The sequence below is a fragment of the Anabrus simplex genome, chromosome 6 (assembly GCF_040414725.1).
Source record: "Anabrus simplex isolate iqAnaSimp1 chromosome 6, ASM4041472v1, whole genome shotgun sequence".
Lineage (NCBI taxonomy): Eukaryota > Metazoa > Arthropoda > Insecta > Orthoptera > Tettigoniidae > Anabrus > Anabrus simplex.
Window position 1 is genome coordinate 225,304,264 of NC_090270.1, and position 20,878 is coordinate 225,325,141.

Below are 20,878 nucleotides of genomic sequence, written 5' to 3' on the forward strand. Positions count from 1 at the left end.
AAATCTGTAAACTTGGAAACAAGTAACTGCCGACGACGATACTATAATAAATAATTACATTAAACAATTATACTGTAGTGGTACAATACTCATGGGGATGCAATACTTTAAAAAATATGATCAGAATGAGGTTGTAACATATTGTAGGTCCCTATCATTTTTATCATTTTAAGGATTTCTCTCATAAATATTTATGTCCACAGTTTTTGTTGTAAATTACGCTTAACCACAACAGCCAAGCTCTTGTTCTGATTTCAAGGCCAATTTCTATGTCTCAGTGCGACGATTTCGAACTACCCTACAATCAGCTGAAGTGTGTTGGTCTCGTGCTGCTACATAATGAAGTGGCAGTATTCGTAGTCTATGATTTTTAATGCTTTAAGGTTTCGGCTAACTGTTTTTAATTCTGCCGCAGTGATTCGAAAAGGCATATTTTCTACACTTATTGTCATTCAAGAGCAACGCTCCCTTGCTTGAGTGACCACAGGAAACATGGCGGATGTTCGTTCTATTAGCTTCACCCAGGCAGCGCTTCTGCCTCTCTATGTTATTCTAGCTCAATGGACTTAGCTCTGCACACATACATCTTTTCTAGAAAGATCCTCCACTAGATCAGTTCACGCATTTCCCTCCTGTAAATTCAGCCAAGATGTCCATGCACCTAACAAAGGGCAAACATTCAAAACTGCAAATACAAGCTTTTGAAAATTATTCTGTGACTAGCTGATGTACCCGTGCTTCGCTACGGGATTCTCAGAAAGACTGACTTGGTGGTTTTCCTAACTGAATTCAACATAGATCATTACAAAAACGTCAATAGGAATGTAGTGATTGAAAGCAATGTTATCATAAAAAATACTCGATCAAATGAAAAACCGCACACTTTCTCACTTTCAACGAACGGTACTACGGTGCCAATCTAACAGTCCAAAGTTCCAGAGCTGGAATAACCAGTTCACAGACTGCCGTGAACACTCCTCTGTCATTATTCCATTAAATATGCACACTACTCATTCCAATCAGTGCCTCAGAGTAGGGATTGAATAGCTCGAATGCTATGATGAACCAGTGTGTTACGTACCAGTAATATCAGAAAATGTATGAACCAGAGGAATGGCATGCTAAAGAAGAAAGTTATCTAACTCCCCAGCTACTTCCGGCTGTTACACTCGGTACAACCAGGCGAGTTGTCCGTGTGGTTATGGGCGTCCAGCTGTGAGCTTGCATCTGGGAGATAGTGGATTCGAACCCCACTGCCGGCATCCCTGAAGATGGTATTCCGTGGTTTCCCATTTTCACACCAGTCACACCAGGCTGTACCTTATTTAAAGCCAAGGCCGCTTCCTTCACACCCCCATTCCTTTCCTATCCCATCGTTGCCATAAGACTTACCTGTGTCTGTGCGACGTAAAGCAAATTAAAAAAAACCCTTGGTACGCTGCAGTAATCCTGTCTATCGGGATGAGTAGAAACAGAAGACAAAAAGCACATCACAACCAACAATGGTCAATGTAATGTTATTGTTGAGAAAGTTTATGAGCTTTCTATATTGCAGGCCTTCAAATTAGTTTTCTTTCGACTCTGTGATATTAGGGCGTCTTACAAAATTATTTATGTCGTAGACTGTAGTTCCTTATTCTCAGATTTTACATACCAATTTTCACTAAATTCTGTTTACCCATTTTCTCGTGACTCGGCGGTGATATGGACTTAGTAACAAATATCCAAATTCATTAATATCTCTGTGATTACACGTGATACGATAACAATGTATAAGACATAAGTGATCGGAAATTTAATAACTTCTTACATAACTATTTTTTTTGCTAGGGGCTTTACGTCGCACCGACACAGATAGGTCTTATGGCGACGATGGGATAGGAAAGGCCTAGGAGTTGGAAGGAAGCGGCCGTGGCCTTAATTAAGGTACAGCCCCAGCATTTGCCTGGTGTGAAAATGGGAAACCACGGAAAACCATCTTCAGGGCTGCCGATAGTGGGATTCGAACCTACTATCTCCCGGATGCAAGCTCACAGCCGCGCGCCTCTACGCGCACGGCCAACTCGCCCGGTGACATAACTATTACTAACTTACGACATAACTAAAGTTATGTTATTTATGTAGTATTTATCGATACAACCACTAATAACATAAACAACTTATTTGAGAATTACATTTCAGCCCTTCCCCTAAACTACCATTTCACTCAGCGTGAATAAAATAATTTGTAGCCTAGATTGTAGGGGTTCATTACCCGACTTTACATACCGATTTTCATCAAATTCTCTTCAGCCGTTTTCTCGTGATGAGCGTACAGACAGACAGACAGACAGACAGACAGACAGACAGACAGACAGACAGACAGACAGACAGAAAAGTAAAAAATGCATTTCCTTGTTACTGTGGACATGACCGATACAGAAATACCATTCTTTTCAAATTCTGAACAATGTACAGACAAAACTCTTGTTTTATATATAGATTACATTTCAGGCCTTTCCCTAAACTACCATTTCACTCAGTGTGAATAAAATTATTGATGGCCTAGATTATAGCGACTTATTTCCCGACTTTGCATACCAATTTTTGTGAAGATATGACCACTAATATAATAAATATTTGAGAATTAAACTTTATGCCTTCCCCTAAACTGCCATATTTCTCAGCGTGAATACAATATGTATAGCCTATATTGTAGCGACTTATTTTCCGTCTTTGTCGACCGATTTCCATTAAGATACGACCACTAATAACATAAATATTTGAAAATTAAATTTTCGGCATTCCCCTAAACTGCCATTTCACTCAGCGTGAATACAATTATTTATGGGCTAGATTATATCGACTTATTACCCCGACTTTGCATACCGATTTTCATTAAGACACGGTCACTAACAAAATAAATATTTGAGAATTGAATTTAAGGCCTTCCCCTAAACTACCATTTCATTCAGCGTGAATAAAATAATTTATAGCTTAGATTGTAGCGGTTCATCACCCGACTTTACATACTGATTTTCATTAAATTCTCTTCAGCCGTTTTCTCGTGATGCGTGTACCTACATACATACATACATACATACATACATACATACATACATATATACATACCTACATACATACATACATACATACATACATACATACAAACAGACAGACAGACAGACAGACAGACAGACAGACAGACAGACAGACAGACAGACAGACAGACAGACAGACAGACAGACAGACATTACGGAAGAGTAAAAAATGCATTTCCTTGTTACTGTGGACATGACCGATACAGAAATACCATTCTTTTCAAATTCTGAGCAATGTACAGACAAAACTCTTTATTTTATATACAGTGGAACCTTGGATTGTGAGCATAATTCGTTCTGGCAACATGCTCGTAATCCAAATCGCTCGTATATCAAAGCAGATTTTCCCATAAGAAACTATTGAAACTCGGATGATTCGTCCACAACACAAAAACATTTATTCGCATAACATTTCGAAAACAAAATATAACGTAAAACAATTAAACTGCACTTTACCTTACAATAGAATCATTGTTGGTGTGAGGGAGACGAGAGATGACATGAGAAGAGTTACTGTGTAGCACGAATTTCACCAACGGAATCACTGCTATCGGTTGGCTCATTGGAAGCGTTTTCTTTTCGTGCAATTTTAACGAGGAACCTGTCCAATGGCTGTTGCTTTTGCCTCTTTTTGAGGATTTCACGAAAATGTGACATTGCATTGTCATTGAACAGATTCATCCACTGTAATCATCTCCTTCCGACGGAATTCCATTTTAGCCTTCTTTTCGTTCACAGGGCCCATCGTTGCAGAACAGTTATATCACAGATGACAGAAACAAAACATGTACACTCGTACGGTATTGACTATTTTTTTTTCTGTAAAAATATTTTCACCGCCTTGTCAATACTCAATAATCAATTTGGTGTTGACTATGCGAGCGAGGCACGCCAACTGAAGTCCAGCGCAGGAAATGATTACACACAGTTTCCCAGGAAAGAGAGTGGCAGGGGGAGGGGAAAACAAAGGCACAGGGGAGGTGGAAACGTACGTACACGTGACGCTCGTATTGCGAAACCTCACTCACTTATCAAGTCACAATTTATTTAAAATATTTGCTCGTCTTGCAAAACACTCGTAGACCAAGTTACTCGCAATCCGAGGTTCCACTGTATATAGATAAAGCAGAAGAAAAAACGTACAAAATCCTAATATGCTTTAGCAAGTAGGTAATTTAGTAAGAATAATTGTACCGAGCTTGATAGCTGCAGTCGCTTACGTGCGGCCAGTATCCAGTATTCGGGAGATAGCAGGTTCGAGCCCCACTGTCGGCAGCCCTGAATATGGTTTTCCGTGGTTTCCCATTTTCACACCAGGCAAATGCTGGGGCTTTACCTTAATTAAGGCCATGGCCACTTCCTTCCCATTCCTAGGCCTTTCCTGTCCCATCGTCGCCATAAGACCTATCTGTGTTGGTGCAACGTAAAGCAAGTGGCAAAAAAAAAAAAAAAAGAATAATTGCAAGAACTTTCAAATAGACAGATACTCTATGCAATTTTATTTTATGTAGCGTAATATTTCAGAGTAGAAACTGGAGCTAGATGAAGATGACAGTTCTAATCCCGTCCCAGTCTGTAAGCCAGTGTGTACCTCTGAGGTGGCGTTCGCGCCTCATACACCAGAGGCTGCGAGATAAAGTAAGTGCCTTTAAGCAGTTACTTTACCGGTTTATTAATTAATTAACTTATGCTTATAAATTGTAACAATAGTTTACTTAACGACTTGCATCGTGACTTGATGGAGCAGTGCTTTCACCTAATAATCTGTTATGTATTTCCTCGGAGTCTTCCAACTGAACAGAATTATTTGAAACATTTGCCAAGACTTGTTTTCTTTTCTCCTAAGTGGCCCTTGCAGCTCGGGCTTTTTTGGAAGGTTTCTGCAGAGGACAATGTTTTTGTTGGATTCTTGAATGAAGTGTGAATATTATAAAATGGAAAACAGGTGTAAACTCCACTATAACTGCATTAAAAAAAAAGAGCAAATGCAAGGCATAATGGGTGAGATAATATTCTTCTACTGTTTCCGCAAAACTCTGGTGTAGACCAACCGGATGAGTCAGCGGGAAGTAGCTGTATATAGCAAAGGTAGAACTTGGTTGGGGACAGTCAGGTAGGAGAGGGGAAGAGAGCAGTGGCGGTTTCTGGTATAGCACAACAGAGCAATGAACCTCCAGTTTCTATGAAATTGTACTCAACTACATAATTTTCATAATTCCCTTGTCGATCTTGAAGCTCTTGCTGAGTCCATCTATCCGTAAGCTTTCAATTCATGAGAGCTGTGCAAGGTCCGTGGCTGGATACTTGTCTGGAATGAGGTCCCTTGCAAGGCGATCTCTCCGTCCGTAGGGAGTGACAAGGTGCGGGGAGGAACATCTGCCGGCACAGGCAAGACCAGAATATTGCAAAAACAGATATCTGTGCTTTACGCACGCGCAATATGCCACTCTCTCAAGTCTCTTGCAAGTCATGTTGTTGGGGTATGTGCCTGCCATCTGTTGCCCTTGCGGGAATTTAACTAGGAAGCTGAGAATAGTGCACGTAACTAGCGCTAGTGTTCAAAAGCATCATTACTACCGAAAGTCACATTAAACTGCCAAATTCCAATTGATATCTTGTCCCAAATATATCAATACTTACTACTAAACATCTACTCAATTGCCTTCTTTGGAATAATTACTTTTTTGGAGAGAAACTTAAAAATCATTGAGGCAAAGAATAGCAGCAAGGTAATACCAATGAAAACTTTTAAATATAGTCATTACTATTCCCATGATGACATTGGAAGCAGAAAGGTGCTTCTAAACTCTGAAGACAACAAAGACTTTCTTGCGCAGCACAATGACCGAGGATAAACTTAATACTCTTGCTATGTTGTCAATTAGAAAGGGACTTGGTTTGAAACTCTGCGGACTTCAATGAAGCAGTTATAGATAAGCTTGCGTCCTTCAAGGAGCGTAGGATGGAATTTTTGTATAAGCTGTCTGCATAGGGTAAGTTGATTGTGAAACATTCCTTATTTTGCATGTGGTAAATTTCAGAATGTATTGTCTGCTTCTGTCATATTTGATCACATTTCTAAAACTTCTGTCATCTTATTTTAGGAGGTTACGGCCCACGACAGAAGAGGTGCTGGGGGGTTAGGGGAGAGGAGAGGTTGGGGGGGGGGGCAATTTTTTCTTCTGTTGAACTCCGAGTGATGAAAGTCACGCGCCGCCACTGGAAGAGAGGCTATGTGACCGTGCGCTCTCTTGCCACTGTGTATGTGTGTATCGGTGTGTGTTCGATTCAGCTACTGTTTTGCAGTCTGAAAGGTACATACACCACGGGTATACCGCTGAACTGATTTTTTTGATCAAACCTTATTACTGCTCAGAATGAAAGCCTCTTCAAATAACAATAACTTTGAAGTCAATGTAACAAATTTTTCTCACCAAAAATGCTGAAAATGTTAATAAAATATTTGAATTTCAAAATAAGAATTTTTGCTAATTGAAGATACTAACTACTTCAGGGGTTATTGCACAGAAATTTCGATATCTTCCAATTATTAGTTTCGTCGTGATGTATGTACCTTTAACCCTCAAAATAGCAACTTTGAAGCCATGTCCTCAGCAAACTAGTGGACGTTATTTTCTTCAAAAGGCATATAATATGTCACAAAGACCTATATTAGAGATTAAAGATAAAAATAATAATAACATTTCATTTTTCGACCGCACAGCCTTAAACAAAATCGCATCACATTGAAGTATTTGTCTCATATTCACCATGATGACAGCTGTATCTATCGGCACAAGTTCACTACGTACCAGGCACGGCTCCATAATACGATCTGCAGAGCTGCACAACCACTACAATGAAAGACATACAGTAATATATACTGATTAGTGATCCCATCCTTCATATTGAGTGTTTATATTGAGCCAAAGATCGATACCCATACAGCTGCTGGTGATCTGGCAACCCTGTTTAGATCTGTGAATGACAGAACATTAGGAGAGCACACTTAACCACAGCTTTCTTCCGATAGGTGGCTAAGGGTCGCCCATAAGATTCCGCTGGCTTGCCCCTTGTTCACACCTCCATCTACTTCCAGAGCCTAAGCGCCTTCGTACTCCACGGGTGAGACTGTCTCGCACGTCCTAGATTTGGCCCGCTGAGTGTCCTCATATTCTGTGGTGTCGAATTCTGCTTCGCTGTATATTATATCCTTCATTCCATGGTTCTGCAGCTCTGCAGATTGTATTATGAAGTCATGCCTGACTCACACAGAATCCACAACACCGACTGAACCAAACCAACAGGACTCACCTGACTTATATAACTGGGCCAGTCATTCTAGAACAGTCCGGAGGCTGGACACATCCCGAAACCTCACGAGATAGAAGATATCAGGTGTCGTTTTCACATTTTACATTTGGTTCCCATGCCACCGCAGGTTAATAGAGAGTGTGCCAGCCTTACACCTAGGTTCGACTATGAGTGGTGCAGCTTGGATGGGGGAGTGGACGGGCTCGATGGTGACGTCACTGCTTTATGCGTTGGACACCACCGAAGTCGGAGATTGAAATGGTGGATGTGGAGGTCGTCCGCGTAGCACTGTTCTCCCCTCAGACCAAGGTGTCTCAACTTGCTCCATGATATGGTGCTGAACGATTTGATCGGGTGCCCTTCCATGGGAGATCCACTGTATCCGGTTGGCGACGATCTGCACGTCCTCACATCGAACTCTACAATCACTCTGCCTTCTAGATTTGCGCTGTTCATAATTCTCGCGAGAGTTAACAACATAACATTACTCACGAAAAGTTTGAAGAACCTCAAGAATCTTAACACAGTGTTACTTAACAAGATATCAATCATCAGTCAATATAAAGTTCCTATACTGTCTCTCATTCTCAGAGCTATTGAAAACATGAGAATGTTTCAACAGCTGAAATTGGTACCAGTTATGGCTTGGTATGTCGTCTTTACAAGAAAAATACAATGAACCTCTCACAATGACAACTTTTGTACATTTTAAAGAAAAATACGTTTCTTTCTCACAGCGGAAGCTCCGCTAGCTTGCCCCTTGTTCACACCTCCATCTACATCCAGAACCTAAGCGCCTTCGTACTCCTCGGGTGAGACTGTCTCGCACGTCCTGGATTTGGTCCGCTGAGTGTCCTCATATCCTGTGGTGTCGAATTCTGCGTTCTTATCTGCATGCAGCTTTGTGCCGGGACAAGTGTCCTGGTCAGGTGGCGTTCTCATTCATCAGGTCAGTCTTCATTAGCACGCCGTCTCCTGATGGGGGTTCCTCCAGCCGTGCCATTACCCTCGCTGTCTCCATCTCTGGAGATATTGTCGGAGCTCCCTTGAGGTTCTGCTTGCCGCCGAGCAACCTCCACAGATGGATCTCTGTGCCGTGGAGCTTATCGCAGGTGTCAGCCACCTCACGCTGGGGGTCATCTCAGGACGGTCTGTCTACAGTCACGTCACCTGGTCGCTTGATCTCGGTGCTGAATACCCGCGGCATCCTATCAACGCACTGAGTCTTCTTCTGAAGTTGGACTCGGTCGGCATTCAGCGCAAAGCACGTCGAGTACTCCCACAACATCCTCGTAGGTCGAACATGGCTGGGGGTTGCGTCGTACCTCTGTCTAGTTCAGCGATCAGGTATTCTGCTCCCTCCTCTGACGTTGATCATGTCTCAAAAGTTCCCCAGGACATGATCCCATCATACCATGGGGTTTCCACCTTCACAATGCTGGAGCCACCGTGACTGCTAGTAGCTTCATTCATGTCTCCACGGCTGTCATACTCTCACGCAGGACACTCATTTCCTCCGATAGGCCTCGAACTCCAGACTCCTACAACCGCATTACTTTAGACTGTTCTCATCCAGTTCATTGTTGCCCTGCATGTTACTTTTCACTTTGGTTTTGAGAGAGTGCACTTCATTTTCCGACTTTTAACTGTTCGCCCTTCAGTTTACTTAATTCAGACTTAAGTTTTCATGTAATCTTACATCCAAGTTGGTTTCAGCTAGGAGTTTACATTCAATTTTGTCATAGCTAGATTTAATTTCAACCAGCATTTTGAGGAGTCTTGAACTGTTCAGTATTCATTTTCTATTCACGGGAGATTTCAACAACTACAAAATATGCTACCAGATTCTCTATTTTGACACCAATTGTAACATACTAGATTATCTCACTAGTTCATTCCATTTCTGACGCCAGCTGTTACATGTTGGTGAGGTAAATAAATGAGAACAGAAACAGGTAGCGTTAAACTTCTATTATTTTATTAACTAACCACTTGGGGGTCATTAACACACACAGGCACACCAGGACCACTAATTACAAGTCACAGTACAGACCACACAATTACACATTTTGTGCTCCCCCACAATTTTCGCTGTTCATCCAAACTAATTCAAACTTGGTCTTCGTTCAATAGCACTACAGTCTCACTCAGTCACATTCACTGCTGCTATTACAGTCCTCGGTTCACAGCCTGCAAGCGACAGTCTTGCAGTACCGGATGACGTACGCTGCCCATTCATTCAGTAGAACCTCCATTCCCTGTCCCCTGCTGATATCCAGTGTTCTCTTTCACACCGTTTCAGCACTTAACCTTTGCTAATCAGTGGCTGGCCCAAGAGACCCACACATGGCGACAGACATGTGGAACGAATACTCAGTTCCTGAACAGGACACACTCTACAGGCTGTCAGCACTCAATTCACTGACTAAGCTCAGCTAACTCAAACTGAACCCAACTAGAACTCACACAGAATCCATAACACCAACTGAACCGAACTAGCAGGTCTCACCCGACTTATATAGCTGAACAGTCCAGAGGCTGGACACATTCTGAAACCTTGCACTCCAGGTTAATTGTTCTTGCATTTTCCTTTTGGTCCCTGTACAACCATGGGCAAATAGAGAGGGATCTGGCCTTATGCCTAGGCTCGCTCGACCATGAGTGGCGCGGCTTGGACTGGCTCTGTGGTGACGTCACTGCTTTATGCACTGGTACCGACCAAAGTCGAAGATTGAAATGATGGACATGGAGATGGAGGCCGCCCACATTGCAGTACATAAAAAAATATGTACAGTATGTGTATTTTAGTCTCTACAATGGTCTGGTACTGACCAAGGTACTGACAAATAGAATCAGTTCAACGCTTGATTTTGCCCAACCAATTGAACAAGCAGGTTTCCGCCGAGGTTTTGGAACAATCGACCATATACTCACCCTTCGTGAAGTTATCAGCAGAAGTAATGAATATCAAATGCCGCTCTGTCTAGCCTTTGTGGACTTTGAAAAGGCTTTTGACTCGGTGAGCCACGCTGCTGTTATGCAAGCCTTAGCTGAACACGGCGTCGATGCTGCCTACATAAGAGTTCTCCAGCATATCTACGAAACCTCTTCAGCCTTCGTGAACATCAATGTGCCAACCACGGATTTTCCCATTCAAAGAGGTGTTAAGCAAGGCGACCCCATATCTCCCAAGCTGTTCTCAGCCGTATTAGAAATGGCCATGTCAAAAATCAACTGGCAAAGCACAGGAATCAAAATCAATGGGAAAAGGCTGAACAATTTAAGGTTTGCAGACGACATTACACTTTTGGCCAACGACATCGATGAACTACAAACTCTAATAAATGATCTTGTCTCAGCCTGTCAAAAAGTGGGACTATCCATGAACCTTTCTAAAACCAAAGTAATGCTTAACAAATGGGCCCCAGCAGGAAAGCTGCATGTGGGAAACACCACATTACAACAGGTCAATGAATTTGTCTATCTTGGGCAACTTGTAAACATGAAAGGGGACTTAAGACCGGAAATCTTCCGACGTATCAAACTAGGATGGCAAGCCTACGGAAGAAATTCTTCAGTCTTCAAATCCAACATGCCACCCCACCTAAAGAAGATAGTCTTTGACCAGAGTGTTCTCCCCGTACTGACTTACGGTTGTGAAACCTGGACATTAAGCGAGTTTGTTAAGCAAAAACTCAGAACAACCCAAAGAGCTATGGAACGGTTCATGCTAGGCTTGACGAAGAAAGACAGGAAGAGAGCAGATTACATCAGGTCAGTCACAAAGGTCAGTGACATTTTAGAAAGGGTATTTACCCTAAAATGGCAGTGGGCAGGCCATGTTGCTCGGAGAACTGATGGTAGGTGGACAAAGCTTGTGCTTGAGTGGTGTCCGAAAGATCATCTCAGACCAAGGGGAAGACCACCGGACAGATGGGATAAAGACATCCGAAAGATTACTGGGATCAATTGGCAGAACATCGCTCAAGACCGTCCCAGATGGAGAGACCTCATGAAAACCTACCTTGCTTTGGACTTAAAGAGGCCACATCGTAAAAACGATTGAATATGGCTGATAGTGATAGTGATAGTGAATGGTCTGGTAGTGATCTCGCACGTTTCTTGCACACAAAGAAGTGTTAGTTGCCACAGGACTGATCACATATATCGTTGATGCCGGGACAAAACCTCCCATGTGAAATATTTTTGCTTAGAACTTTGGCCGGTAAGGTTCTGTCATCTAAGGTGCAATATTGTGTGAATATTGTCAAGGCATTCTCGCTCTTCATAATGTATGTGCTGCGGGTCAGTATATCTCCAAAAATATTATCACATAGGAGGTTTTGTCCCGGCAACGACGATATTCTATCGTGAAATCCATGTATCTCTGGCCTTGTCAATGTAGATCGCAAGTTGTGGTTCTCTTTTGTCTATAATAGCATCCATAAACTAGGATTCTTCTATTTCCTTTCGGCTATCTCATAGTTTGGCCAAAAGTTACCAACTTGTTCCGGACAGTAACACTAAGCGACGACATCTCGCGGTATACCGGTGAGGCGGACCGCTGACTCAACTGAGTGACGTTACACAGCATAAAACTAAAAGAATACCTCCATAGTGTGCATCAAACTGCTTGGTGTGTGCAGTACCATTAGAGCAGTCAGGCTAGGCCAATGTTTTTTTATAGTTACAAAATTATGGCAGAACACAATGAAGGGGCATGCATGACTTGTCATTACAAGGACACTGATATAAGTGAATTACAGATCTATTGGTTTTATATCATGTCTCTAAATGTTTATTTAGTTTATTATTTATGGCCAGTTTCTGTTTATTTTCTTCTTGTAAAATTTCCATGGCGGGAAAGGAATTTGACCCCCCAGTACCCCTCCCCCAGCTATGCCCCTGACCATTAGTCATCAGAATATGTATGAATCAATCAATCAATCAATCAATCAATCAATCAATCAATCAATCAATCAATCAATCAATCAATCAATCAATCAATCAATCAATCAATCAATCAATACTGATCTGCATTTAGGGCAGTCGCCCAGGTGACAGATTCCCTATCTGTTGTTTTCCTAGTCTTTTCTTAATGATTTCAAAGAAATTAGAAATTTACTGAACATGTCCCTTGGTAAGTTATTCCAATCCCTAACTCCCTTTCCTATAAATGAATATTTGCCCCAGTTTGTCATCTTGAATTCCAATTTTATCTTCATATTGTGATCTTTCCTACTTTTAAAGATGCCACTCAAACTTATTCTTCTACTAATGTCATTTCACACCATATCTCCACTGACATCTCGGAACATACCACTTATTACAATTGGTAAATATCACCTAAAAAAGTTTATTATGATTTTTTTATACAATTAACACCACACTTATGGTTTCCTTTTACAGATTCTACTTCTGATCCAACATCCAACACATTAGCTACATTCAACTGTCACATTGCCTTTTCGACCAGCATTCAATAAATCCATATTCTTAACAACATTATAGCATCGTATCAAATGAGACGGTCCATAGAGGTCCAATATAAACATTGTATATTAACCTTCAACTACAACTTCGTACTTCTTCATCAAAGTGAACCGCAACTTCACTTTATGCTATTGAATTTTGACTTTTATCTTACGTAAACAAATAATTACAGGTCACCCATCTGTCAACATTATTTTATTCAACATTATGTTTAAAAAAATACGATTTTGATCGTCATTCTCATCATTATCTAATTCTAACCGCTAGTCGGTCAACATCATTTTATAGCAATTTTACCACTTGTCTATAACAAACTGTTGCTTTCTTCATTTTACTTACAATAGTTGTCTTCCAATGTCAATATTGCAAACACTTTCACCAATTGTCAACTTCTCACTCACAGCAATATCTTTAAAACCAACACTGTACCAGTCTTTACCATATGTTAATTTTTTAAAGGTTTTCTATAAATTAGTTTTATTTTATTTATATGTAAATCAGGTGCCTTATTTTATTTCAAGGTTAAACCCATGGCTGATGATGCCTGTATGTAAGGCAAAGCATGTACCATTTTAATTAACATGTCAATGTAATTCAACAAAGACAACATTTATTGTATTGATTAGGTGGTTAAATTTATAAATTAATTTATTGATATTATTTCAACATACCACTTAGTCGAGCAGCTCTTCTTCTTTCTCCCAATTCTTTCCAGCCCAAACTTTGCAACATTTTTGTAACACTACTCTTTTGTCGGAAATCACCCAGAACAAATCGAGCTGCTTTTCTTTGGATTTTTTCCAGTTCTTAAACAAGCGCACCCAACCAACTCCACATTCAATTATTAGGACTGGTAACTTTTTGTGACTGAGATGTGGAAGATCAGAATGTACTATTCCTTCTCTGTTACAAAGGACACTTCAGTAAGATTAGGGCCACTATTAAAATAGAAAACTAAAAATTAATTTTTTAGATTTTTCTCTAGAAAATTATTTTATGCAATGTGAATAAAATTATGTATAGCTTACAAGACAGTGTCTTTTACCTTTAACTTAAATACTTATTTTCAGTAAATTCCATTTGGCAAACACGTTCATCCTTTCCGCCATAACCTCCGCCTCAGAATCCAGCATCCCCACCACTCTACATTCTCTGTCACAGCCCCGACTGCCCCCCTCCCCTGCCCCCAAGCTTCCTCCCCTACAGAAACTCTTCCAATCCTACCTTCGAGAATTCACCACTACCCGGAACTGCTACTTCCTTCGCCTACACCGCAAAACACTTAGAACCATCAGAAACTACCTTACAGCTCACTCCTGCTGCACCTGGGCCCAAACCTGCACTAACCTGAACTCTCTCCATGCCCACCCCACTAAATTTTGGCAAAAGCTCAATAGCCTCCTCCGGACTGAATCCATCCCCCAATACCCTATAATCCATCTAGGCGTAGCTCCAGCCAACACCCAGGAGCAATTGGAAATCTTCGCCCATCATTTCTCCCACCGCTTTAATACCCACCGCAACTCCGACTTTGACAACACCGATAGCCCACTATATCTTTCCTTAGCCCCCTCCCCACCACTCACTCCCTCAAACAGCCACACCTTCTCCAACCACTCCCTAGATACCCCCACCACACCGACCAAAATCCAATCAGTCCTGTCCAAATTTCGTAACACAGCCCCAGGACTGGACAAAACCCTTTTGGCACGGATCCGATAAAATTCTCTTGTAGGCTGAGAAGGATCATTCAACATTGCAGGAAGTCATTGGTGAGTAATTTAAAAGAAAAAAACTTCTGGGCAAAATATCTTCTTCTTCTTCTTCTCCTCCTCCTCCTCCTCCTCCTCCTCCTCCTCCTCCTCCTCCTCCTCCTCCTCCTCCTCCTCCTCCTCCTCCTCCATGAATAATCTTGCATACAGATAGAAAACTTGAATAACCTGGATTTCATTTCAAGAATGCATGGAGTTTATTAGAAACTTGACACCGATTGTCCTGCCATGGTACTACTAAGTTTCAATGTAGTATTTTCTACAACTTTCATGCATTCTTGAAGTGGAAGACCAATGTTCTCCAGTTTTGTAATGCTCTCTTGCAATCCAAGCAAAATTGGAATTATGCAATACTACTGACTACACTCTGTTCACTGAATGCACACTGAGAATTACGTACTGATGATGCAGACTCACTAGGAAATTTATCTACAATTGACTTAACAGCTTTAAAGTGCTCATTGAAGAAACCAACACCTTGAAGTCAAGTACCCCATCACATGCTCAAGTGGCAAGGCTATGTGCAGTAATGTCCTTTATAATACTGAACTCTCACTGGGGTTTTCACAAATACCTTTTGTTGATGCTTGATGCTATTAAATTATTACATTAGTAAAATTACCTCTCACTTCAGCGACGTGTTGTAATACTTGTGCTAAATATGAAAACTGAACAGTGTTAGGGTAAAAATCTTGTACTGTTCTAGTGGCATTCAACATACAGTTCACAACATCTGAATACAAAACAAGTACTTTATCGGTTTGTATGCCTTCAGGCAAAAAAAAAAAGAAGAAGAAGAAGAAGAACCTATCGTTAACAAACCATGCAATTGTTGCATGGTTGGTTTGTTCCAGGATTCTTGAATAGATTATACTCCGCACAGCTTTACTTCTAAATTGACGCTTTGCAAAACAAATGAGCATCGCTTTACCTCTGTTGCCAGTGGGCTACTGCCAAAAGAAAAAGCTGATGCAATACGAAAGCAGTAAACAGCCCTCGTAAAATGTAATACCGTACTCAGAAAAGCTAATGAATCGGGACTGGAAACTAATTCATAAAAACTACACATCCGGCACTAAAAAAAAATACATTATTAGTAAGAATAAAGGTGTACGAGGAAATAACACATCACTCACGGCTAACGGCTGGCACATGAAGGAGGTTATGGCCTACAAAGAGAACATTCCACTGATCTCAGAGTCATTTTCTTGCCACTTGTCATTCCCGAACTACACTGAGACATTCTAAACACGCATGAACTAAGTACACTAACCAATACACGAACGTAAATAAAACTACAGCTATTTTCATACACTGAACTACTGAACCTGTATTGTACTAACCTATGCTATGCTAAACTGTACACTACGCTACACTGTACTATGTTAGAGAGACTAATATGGTAAACACAAATTACTGAAGGAAAATGCAAAACATCGCGAAGTGTACTGAATACCATACACGCTGAGCAAGATGGGTTGACCACGTGGTGAATGTAAATATTAGAGTTGGCAACTAGGTTTCGAGATCGCACTCTGCCGATATAAATCGATATGAATGGCAGCTTGGGATTGGTTGCATGTCTATGTTTCAGTGCATAATCACCAGAGAGAGCCAAAATCGGCCAAAACGTCAATTTAGAAGTAAAGCAATACCTGGAGGGGGCCTGCGGATCCAGTTTCCGAACAATAAGGTTGGCAATGTAGCATCCCAGTTTATTGTTTCATCTGCTGCAATCGAGACATAGGAGTTCTGAATATCACTTTGAACAGATGTCAATATATCTTGGTAACACTCGCCCAGTTAATTCTTTTGAAGCATAGACTCATATGGAATTGGCTTATTGCAATACTTTCTAAGAAATGAATGATATTCCAGCACCTTAAGTTTTTTCCACAGAATATATGCAGCTATCACTGCCCGGCACATATCTTTTTAAAAACTCAGTTTTTGAATCTGATTGTCCCATTTGAGTTAAGAGTACCTGCTTAGAAGACACACGATGTTTACTGTTTGTGTCCAATGCATTACGTAAATGTTGGTCAAGTTGCGACTTCATGGAGCATCCTATAGTTTGGAAAATTACCACTTTCCCCCTCCATTGTGAAACATTCCTGAGTACTTGATCACAATCTTAGTTTCGATGCAAAACTAGATGTAGGCTAACTGAAGCCATTTTTCACATAAGTTAACAACTACACAAAACACCACTAATAAACACTCGTCAGCAGTCACAACTTAACTGGTCAGTTGAGGTATGAGGATGCAGCCTGGAAAGTCCATGTGCCATTTTCGGCCCATTGTCTTGTCTCTGCTACATTCAATGATTTCTCTTTTGCCTTAAAATTATCTCCCCCTTGGTGACATGGTCTCCATTCACATTTCATAGACCTGCATTCATCCTTCAACACTGTAAAGCAGCACTTCATGACCCACCAAGGAGTTTGTAATCGTAGGTCTTCCTGCAGTGCCGATTCTGATTTTAATTTCATCATCCGGATCCCATTCTTGTGTTAGTCAAAGCCCTAGGTATTTGAATTGTAACACCCCTTCAATGGTATTTTCATCCCTGGTGATTTACCAGGGTCTGGATTCTTATGTAATTACACATTCTATTCCTTTACTTGTAGACAACTGAAAATGTCGGCAAATTGTGGTTTTGATATAGTTCTACTTGGATTCCATTTTACATATTTTTAGTAATGTTACATATTTTACACATAACGTGTAGTCCTAACCCCTACAAAAACTAGGAAAGCGGCTTATTTTGGTCGCATCTTCAGAAAAGATAAATAAATCCTGTTACAACTAATCACAGAAGGCAAGAAGAAAAAAAAAAAAGGATACATGAGCGTGAGCAGAGAAAATTATCGTGGGTACGGAACATCCAACAGTGGATCGATGTTCACGATATGGCAATGCAGATTACTCTGTGAGGGGGGGGGGGAAGAGCACAAAAAGAAGACGACTCTATGATGGTTGCCAACCTTCAATGAGGTGAGAGCACAACAATAATAATAATAATAATAATAATAATAATAATAATAATAATAATAATAATAATAATAATAATAATAATAATAATAATAATAATAATAATAATAATAATAATAATAATAATAATAAGAAGAAGAAGAAGAAGAAGAAGAAGAAGAAGAAGGAGGAGGAGGAGGAGGACACTATAGTGGATGGCAACCTTTTGTGAAGAGAAGAAGAAGAGTAGAGCTTTACTATCTGCTTTGCAAACTTAGTAACATTAAAATGGAGTAGAAATAATGCAAATCTTATGTGAAATTATTTTTAGAGGAGAGGTGGCAACAGTCAGGGACCCACCAGCCTGTCCCAGAAGTACAATTACTTTTATAACCTAATGAAATGTAGCACGAGCCATTCTCCATTGCTTGAGCAGCTACTAGTATTGCCATTGGGTGACATATAATAAGATATGATGTCACCCCAGAAATTAAGAGAAAGACATTGTTACCAAATCATGCAGAATAAAACACAAGTATATACAACCAGTAAAGGAAACAATGTAGAAAAATGCACTGCAACTACCCAGAGCAATTTATCATTTTATCATTAGCCAGATGTAACCAATCCAGACCAATGGCTTTGTCACTATCCAGCATACTTAATTAATTCCGCCTTTCACCACTATCCAACATACAATGCGTTGCTATCGCTCTACAGAATGCTAGAGGCCTACCAGCTGCTTTGCGGCCCTAACTTGGGGACTTGCACCCCATACCCCCTTTCACTGACCCTAGTCTAATGGTTTCGTCACTAACCGGACCTAACCAACGGTTAACAATGTACACCAATCGCAATCATCTTGTTCCTAGTTCCCAAGTTGGCAGCCTTATGCACCACACTGTCAACGTCGTTCACGAGAAATAAATAAAAGGCTGTAATACTGCGCCTAGATGTCTACGGTGCAAGTGGTGACTCTTGGTACTAATGTTGTGTAGCACAATATAAAGCTTTGCCAGAAGGAGAAGAAAAAGAAAACTAGGATGGATGCCAACCGTCTGTGAGGAGAGAGCGCCAGAAGAAGCCTCTAACGATGGTTGCACTAGAAGAAGAATTAGACAAGGGTTGCCCCATCCAGACTACAGTGGTTCAACCACATGAAAATGCTGGAGTCTATGAGGAGAACCAGAATAAACCTAGAGCAATGTATGGATGATGGGAAGACCACTGACCTGGTGAATTATCACTGCAGCTAGGGAAAGGACAGGTACAGTTCCTGGGAAAGTCAAACTATAAAATAATGATGATGACGATGTCTGAAGATTTCAGCATGAATCAATAACAAGAGATATCTATTCAGGACAGGTTAGAAATGAGTGAAAAGTTTCAGCTTTCTCTCTGTTAAGTACACTTTTCCTGAGATCACATATAAAAAAGTTGAAATGCTTTCTGGAAGATGTCAATAAGCTGTTAAAAGGATCCTTGTGGTCATTCACAGTCTGTGAAGTGATATCTTTTGAAAATATATATAAAGAAATTCTAGTCAATATGACTGTATTCAGTATATTGCTTCAGAAGAGAAAATATAAACAGAATGTTAAAAGTACAGGAAAGGAACAAACGGGTTCTAAAAGTATCTTTCTACCAAAATGACAAATATATGTATTAAGGAGGAGCCCTCCAAGTTACTGAAAGAATGGAGTGAATAACAGTTCATAAATGTAGAACATACCTAGTAATACAATGATGATGGACTGAACAGTATTTGTAAGAATACGATACATAGAAAATACATTTTCTTGAGTCAAAAACATATTATCAACACACATAACTTCTATATACCAGTGAAATAGGAGATTCTATATCAAACAAAATCAAAATTTCAGATGGAAAATCATAAATACATAACAAAACAAAAACATCCACAATAACATACAATTGCTTTCATAAGATTAATCAAGTCTTCTATGAACTACATCCATAACAACATTTTAAGCTTCACCAGTTTCAATGACTAGATATAGTTTGTGTGTATAATTTGAATAATGCAAATATATATAACATCACATCATTTTCTTATGCTTTTAAGAACTGAAAAACTGGTTAAAATTATAGAAACAAGGAACAAAGTTTATGAAGTTATTCTTTAAATCTTCTTTTAGTGATGTAAAACATTGTTAATATGTTCATTTAGATAGCCTTGTGAAATGAACACTGATTTGACAATTGTTGTTTTCAACATTTCAAGTCAAAACACATAAAACTGTTATTTTTTGGATAGTAAGTACACGTAGTTTGCTACCTTTGTACCAGCTTTAGACAGCAAAATGAGTTCTCTGAAATCCTTGCCCTGGAATACAAAGAAGAACTACTTTCAATTGATTTTATCATCTACAGTTTTAAAAGTAGTGACAATGGTAACTGTGAATCCAAGAGAAGAATAAGATACACAGCACAAACAGAAAGGGGAAATTATAATACCAATAACTGCATTTTATGTTAGGTTATGTTTACATGCACAGCCATATAAAGAAGAGAGACTCTCCAAAGAATGCAGAGTTTATTGCCATGACCTTCATAAAACCACTTCCTCTAGCAGTCAGGGAGCTATGAAGGTCACATACTTGTTACTAGTGTTGTGTTAGGATTCAACTAGCAAAATATGAAGCTGGTGAAGGGGTGGTCAAATAAGATGAGGAGAAACACTTTAAGTGCGTGGATTTTTTGTTCTGAGGGATTAATTGACTCATTATTTATTTGAGAATTACATACAAACAAACAGATATGAAGCCCCACTGAGTGTAGCCTACATAAACTGCTCACAATTACAGTAATAAATGGTAAGACAATACAGCATAACACAAGCAACAGAATATAACACATTCTGTAGTGGAATAAAAATACTAAAGGTATGACTGATGCCATGATGTTCTCATAATAATCTTAAAAAGTAATGTATAGCCAACCAAGAAGGGGAAAAGGGAGGAAGGATACCATATATTCTTTGAAATAGATTTAAGTGCTTCAATCTTTAAGAAACAAGACCACTGATTTAATACAAAGTACACAATTAGGGTAAAAGTAAACTTATAATAAAAATCACAGATTGCAGTTCAGACTAGTACAAGATGTAATTTTCTAATATGATATCATATACAGCCAAAAATGAAAACATTATTAAGGTGTCTTCTGACTGTTGAGCAATGTGAGCTTTCATCATCATCATCATCATCAGCAGCAGCAGCA

The 20,878-nt window shown here is 40.0% G+C and overlaps 1 protein-coding gene across 11 annotated transcripts in view; it reads right to left on the reverse strand.

Moving 5' to 3' along the window:
- Window positions 1-20,878, reverse strand: part of LOC136876359 (arylsulfatase G) — a 387,207-nt gene that overhangs the window by 146,887 nt on the left and 219,442 nt on the right. For 3 of the 11 annotated variants that reach the window (XM_068228394.1, XM_067150243.2, XM_067150240.2), the window contains one exon: window positions 19,935-19,982. The exons of 1 other annotated variant lie outside the window; for it this stretch is intronic. In XM_068228394.1, coding sequence (XP_068084495.1) covers window positions 19,935-19,982 — 48 coding nt within the window. Of the gene's footprint in view, window positions 1-19,194; window positions 20,001-20,081; window positions 20,148-20,878 lie in introns of those variants that run through there. 7 more of the 11 variants (XM_068228391.1, XM_068228389.1, XM_068228393.1 and 4 more) reach the window with 5 other exon arrangements.